The sequence below is a fragment of the Schistocerca nitens genome, chromosome 4 (genome assembly GCF_023898315.1).
Source record: "Schistocerca nitens isolate TAMUIC-IGC-003100 chromosome 4, iqSchNite1.1, whole genome shotgun sequence".
Taxonomy (NCBI): Eukaryota; Metazoa; Arthropoda; class Insecta; order Orthoptera; family Acrididae; genus Schistocerca; species Schistocerca nitens.
The window spans coordinates 281,504,293-281,510,532 of record NC_064617.1 but is presented as its reverse complement, the minus strand read 5'-3'; the positions used below and the strand labels follow the sequence as shown (position 1 = coordinate 281,510,532).

Genomic DNA, 6,240 nt, shown 5'->3' with positions numbered 1-6,240 from the left:
AAGTCTGACACCAACAAAGTATTGCGAAAATTAAAGTACTAACCAGAGAAAAACTATTTTACATCTGCGGCAAGTTTTTAAGAAGTGACACTAAATTCCTCGGATGCGAGTAGCAGAGCGAAAATCGTCACAACACGCGTAGCGCCATCGAGATATTTCGGAATGCTGAAATGCACTACTCAAAAATGATACTACGCCCACAAATACATTTCCCCGTAAATGCTGCGGAAACTGGGGTAGATATTAAATGTGGAAAATGGATCCACAACAACTATCCAACGACCGTTAAAGTTACTCTTGTAGAACCTCCACCCCTTCCCACTGGAGGAGAAGGACAAGGACTAAGACAAGGAGAAGCTAATGTGTCAGGAGAAGGAGGAGGAGGAGGAGAAGGTAATGTGTCAGGAGAAGGAGGAGGAGAAGGAGAAGGTAATGTGTCAGGAGAAGGAGGAGGAGAAGGAGAAGGTAATGTGTCAGGAGAAGGAGGGGGAGAAGGTAATGTGTCAGGAGAAGGAGGAGGAGGAGGAGAAGGTAATGTGTCAGGAGAAGGAGGAGGAGAAGGTAATGTGTCAGAAGAAGGAGAAGGTAATGTGTCAGGAGAAGGAGGAGGAGAAGGAGAAGGTAATGTGTCAGGAGAAGGAGGAGGAGGAGGAGAAGGTAATGTGTCAGGAGAAGGAGGAGGAGAAGGAGAAGGTAATGTGTCAGGAGAAGGAGAAGGTAATGTGTCAGGAGAAGGAGGAGGAGGAGGAGAAGGTAATTTGTCAGGAGAAGGAGGAGGAGGACGAGAAGGTAATTTGTCAGGAGAAGGAGGAGGAGGAGGAGAAGGTAATGTGTCAGGAGAAGGAGGAGGAGAAGGTAATGTGCCAGGAGAAGGAGGAGGAGAAGGAGAAGGTAATGTGTCAGGAGAAGGAGAAGGTAATGTGTCAGGAGAAGGAGAAGGTGATGTATCAGAAGAAGGAGAAGGTAATGTGTCAGGAGAAGGAGGAGGAGGAGGAGGAGGAGAAGGAGAAGAAGGAGAAGAAAATGCCTCATCCAAATTCTAGGAACTTCCTGCAATGGACCAGAAATTGCAGCATCGTTCATTTCGGAAAAGATAACGAACTAATTAAGATCTTGTAATGACTACTATCCTGCTGTAGGGTCTACACAGTGTTATTGTTATTATTCTTATTAATCTTAGTTAATTATTATTATTAGTTGCAGTGTTCAGACACAAAACATTGACAGCTTTAAGTCTTCTAATTTCTACCACTTCAGAAGTAAGGAGTCCAGAAATCGCGTGATTTACAAACAATAAGCGTAGAGCATGCGATTTAATTTGGTCGATTTTAAATGGGGGTGCAGGATATGAGTGAATCAAATGTGATGTAGAGAAAGCATGTTTAGTAGCTACCCTCAATGTGGATGGTTAGCTTTCTTTTCTCAGGTAGCACTTACAATGCACTGAGAAGTGCTTCATCATTCTATAAGAAAAGGTTGTTTGAAACAGGTAGCACCAGTTGTTTCAATGATTCGATAGCTCGTGGTTTAATAAACTACCTACTAAAAATAAATATCATTTCTCTTTCATAATTTTAAAAATACAGGTGTTCGAAGAAAATTCTTTTTTGATTCCGAAGTTTAGGCGCTGGTGTAGACCATGGTGGGGGAAAGTTTGGAGTGGTACTTCATAATGCCTGATTGCGCTCAGGGCTGATGTGTGTCAGAAAGGTTGGAAACCACTGACATAGATAAGAGACGGATGGCTGATTTTTTAACCACGCTTCTTCCAAGTATGAGGTAAGTGTGTTGAGCAGTATGTGTCGTGAACGATGAGACAAGGACGCAGAAGTAGGCTGAGAAAGTCGAAAAGAGTCATCTGAATTCAGAAAGAATACGAGTTTCCACGCGATCCGAAACGACATTTTTACTAGTTACATCGGTTACTTCTCAAGACTTAACGACAAGGTGTGTACAGGCAGAAATCGAGCAAGAACGACAGACGCGTGTAGAACGAGCAGCACACAGTACTGAAACCAGAGAGTGACCTTTCGTGCTGGAATAATGACAACTGGACCGCAGAAATAGCGCGCGTGGCGAGGAAGTTAGGAGACTTTTTAATAGCCATTGTAATCCCGAACAATCTGCCGGCGAATATTAAGTGCGGCGATAAAGCGCCAAAGGTCGCCGCGTGGCCCTGGCTGACACGTGTGGTACATTCGGTCCTGTCGTAAGGACGGCAGCTGGCGTCAGCGAGCACTGTTCCCTCCTCTGTGCACCACCGCCGCTTATTCAGTTCAGCGCGCGTCTCTTACCGCTCAGGGAACACAGACTGTGCAATTATTTCTAACACCCCGATATAAACTTGTTTTCACAGTTTGATGTATTTCCTAACAGTAACGCATTCTGAATAAAGCAACTAAATTTTCCGGATGAGTCTGCGATTATTTTGATTTTGTTGTGTTTATACATACTTTGAATTACACTTACTAGTTGCCCGCGTACACCATTCATTTCTCATAATTTAACTCTGTTAACTTTATAAAAGAATTCTCAAGGTCATAAAGGCTATGTGTTTTTCAATAACTTGGCCGACTTGATAAATACTGTCTAAGCAAAAACTTCTCATCCGAAACCCATTCTGTTCTTAAGAAACGTTCCGCATATTGTATCTTGTATCCAGAGTTCAGAAAACTAATACCCCGATAACTGTCACATTTTCTGCCATCTCCTTTCTTAAATAATGGGATAACATCAGCTGTTTGCCAGTTCTCTGGTATGTTGCTGTATTTCCAATAAGCATATAAAAATTCAGTACTTTTATGAACAATGATTCCCAGTATTTCATTTGCCAGAAACATCTCTCAAGGAGTGAGACAAGTGTGTCCTTTGTCACCCACATTGTTTAATATATAAATAGTTGACGTCATAAAGACAAGACAGAATAAAATGGTACACTATTATTAGCTAAATTACAAAGTCATAAATACAATCCTCTTTGCAGATGATCAAATTATCTTATTGAACTCAGAAATTACAGAGAGCAGCTTGGTCCTTGCACAAGGTAGCAAATGATTATAGTATAACAACATCTAAAGGTAAAACTGAGATAAAGGCAGTCCACAGTAAGGAGCATTTAAGACCAAAAATAATAAAGAATGATAAACCGCTAGCAAAAACCCATACTTTTAAATACCTAGATGCGAGATTTCATATATCGCATACAATGATCAAGGATATACAAATTGAAAAAAAATCCAACAGTTGGTAAATACTAAAAACCGCACTCTCCTTAAAAATACTAGAAAAGAGACAGTATTAAAATTTTATCATGTGATCGTAGTACCAGTTCCAGTGTATGGATAAGGGACCAACCGCAAATCAAAGGAGAAGTATTGAGATAGCAGACATGAGACTCGTAAGACCTCCACCTGGTTACAAACTCATAGATCGGATTAAAAATAGTGAAATAAGGAATGACGTATCAAAGGCATACGTCAGAAACTAGAGCAGTACAGAAAGAACTTGCATGAACAATATTAGAAGGACGAATACCTAAACTAATATTCAAATATACATCTCAAGAGAAAAGAAATGTTGGGCATTATAAGGAGAGATGGAAAAATAAACCGCACTCTACTTGGAATTGGTACAGGCGGTGATATCTAAACGAAAACTGGATGTGATGATGACGGTGAGTTCGTGACCGTTGTAAATATTTCGTCAATAAAACTGACTATATCGGTCAGTAAAATTCCTTTATTCATTGCGCCGTTTCGGCAACTGCCGTCAGCAGATACCAAAAAGCTTAGGACAAGCAAAATAAGGTTAGCGTCAGTATTAAAACCTATATGCAATCTGGACGTCACCTCAACTTGATTACCCATAGGTTTTTAACACTGAAACTCAACCTTGTCTGGCAAGTTCAAGACCCCACAATCCCGTACGCGTCTTTGGTGAACAGAGAAAAAAATTGAATAGCGGCCACTTTGGTGGTTAACTTACGGGCTAAATCGTTTGGTTGCCATTCACGGTCTCTAAAATTCTATAGTTAAAATAAAAATTGGCTAGGACGTATGGTTTACAAAAATAATTTACATTCTGCTGCATACGGTTCGGAAAACGAAATATAGATGGAAAAGCACTTCTTCCAGGCTACTGTAATTTATGTAGTTCACTAGGAAATAACTCCCCTCGAAATGTTTCGATAATGGAAAGTGGTTTTCTCTTGATCGGAAATCTCGGTTCAACACAACATCTAACCATTTTTCTAAAAGCTGTGGCTTTGAAACAGGAAACATGCAATTAAAGGGTCGTTTATTATATCATCACGTTATAGGCCCATTTATCAGGCAAGTGCAGTAACACACAAAGCATCTAAAACTTACACGAATCTATTATTGGCAATAACGGTCACTTCATCCAATTTATTTGTGCAATTAAACGCTGCGCAAGTCCTCACATGCTTTTCACGTGAACTGGAATGCGTAGACAGTATAATTACGACTAACAAATGCGGTATATATATCCCCCGATAACTAAACAATGTTCGATCTGTGTCCTTAAAAGCCACAATAACCTTCTGCGTAACAGGCTTTTACTACCAAAATAGAGTCCAGCGGAAGGTTCAAAATATCCCGCGGCTGAGCGCCTTCGCGGAGTCTAATTATGTTTAAAAGGTCTTTGGACAAGATATAAGCTTTTTGATATCTGATGACAGTAGTAGCCGAAACGGCGTAGTGACTAATGGAGTTTTATTAAGCGACCTAGACTGTTTTACTCACAAAATAGCTGTGACGCATTCACGTTGCCTTTGGTTTTCCCTTGTCCTGCAACATATTAGCTAGTGCTCTCAGGTGTCAGCGTCACACCAGTTGAAGAGTTGTGTTAATTTACTGCCACATCCGTGCTTACTGACTACCAGTGAGGGAAAATTAACGGTTCTTGAATACGTGACGGACCTGTGACACATGAATAGGCTGCCTATGACCTCCGTATGTGGACTTACAAAAGCAGATGGAGGCAAACAGAATACTTCGTTTGCTGCACCAACCGTGAGTGAAAAGCAACTTTAATCCTGAAAAATCAGTAACTTAAGCGAAAATGACTGCTGTGCGAGGGAAACTGCACAAATACAAAGTCTGAAAACTAATGACTCCTATTTTTTCGTTGTGTTCTCAGTGTCGGTTGAAGTGTTACGTCACGCATATTACTCGGTCGACTTCCCAGATTCGATGTCGGTGCGTGAGAAACAGCGTGTTGTAATCGAAAGAAGGGATTCGAAGAGTTCGTCCACACGTGGAGCACCCTCTTCTTCAATACGAGCCCTGCGACATCTGCAACAATCCGACACCTTGGGTTCACTGCCATCGATCATCCTCTATACAATCCCGACTTGGCCCCATCCGATTTTCATCATCATCATCATCATCATCATTTAAGACTGATTGTGCCTTTCAGCGTTCAGTCTGGAGCATAGCCCCCCTTATAAAATTCCTCCATGATCCCCTATTCAGTGCTAACATTGGTGCCTCTTCTGATGTTAAACCTATTACTTCAAAATCATTCTTAACCGAATCCAAGTACCTTCTCCTTGGTCTGCCCCGACTCCTCCTACCCTCTACTGCTGAACCCATGAGTCTCTTGGGTAACCTTGCTTCTCCCATGCGTGTAACATGACCCCACCATCTAAGCCTGTTCGCCCTGACTGCTACATCTATAGAGTTCATTCCCAGTTTTTCTTTGATTTCCTCATTGTGGACACCCTCCTGCCATTGTTCCCATCTACTAGTACCTGCAATCATCCTAGCTACTACAGATTTTCATCTGTTTCAAAAATTTTAAGAACACCTTCGAGGACATCACTTTGATAATGACGAAGCAGTGCAAGCAGAGGTGGCGCTGTGATTCCGTCAACGAAGTGAAACATTCTACAAACTGGTCTCTGGTTGGGAGAATGTGTTCGTCGTCAGGGTGACTACGTCCAGGAATAAATACGAAGACATGAAGGAGATAGGTGTAGAATGGTAATAAAGTATTTTGTAAGAGATATCAAGCAAAAACTTCAGAGGCATTACTTTTCTCGTAAATCATCAGTCATTCCCTCATAAGCAGTTGAATGAGACACATATGTGGTGGAGTTTGGCATCCTCTTCCGGCTTGATGACGACGACGGCGGCATCGTGGCATGGGCTCTGCTACACACTGCAAACTTTAGAAAGCAATCTTCTTTCGTGAGTGTTCAGTTTAGGACACTGGTCC

General features: G+C 41.5%; 1 protein-coding gene across 1 annotated transcript in view; it reads left to right on the top strand.

Annotated features, from left to right (window-relative positions):
* The first annotated feature begins 360 nt into the window (after nt 1–360).
* The window catches only part of LOC126252253 (golgin subfamily A member 6-like protein 22), a 100,534-nt gene continuing 94,654 nt past the window's right edge, over nt 361–6,240 (top strand). Inside the window, exon 1 of the mRNA XM_049953127.1 lies at nt 361–963. Coding sequence (XP_049809084.1) covers nt 361–963 — 603 coding nt within the window. The remainder of the gene's footprint in view (nt 964–6,240) is intronic.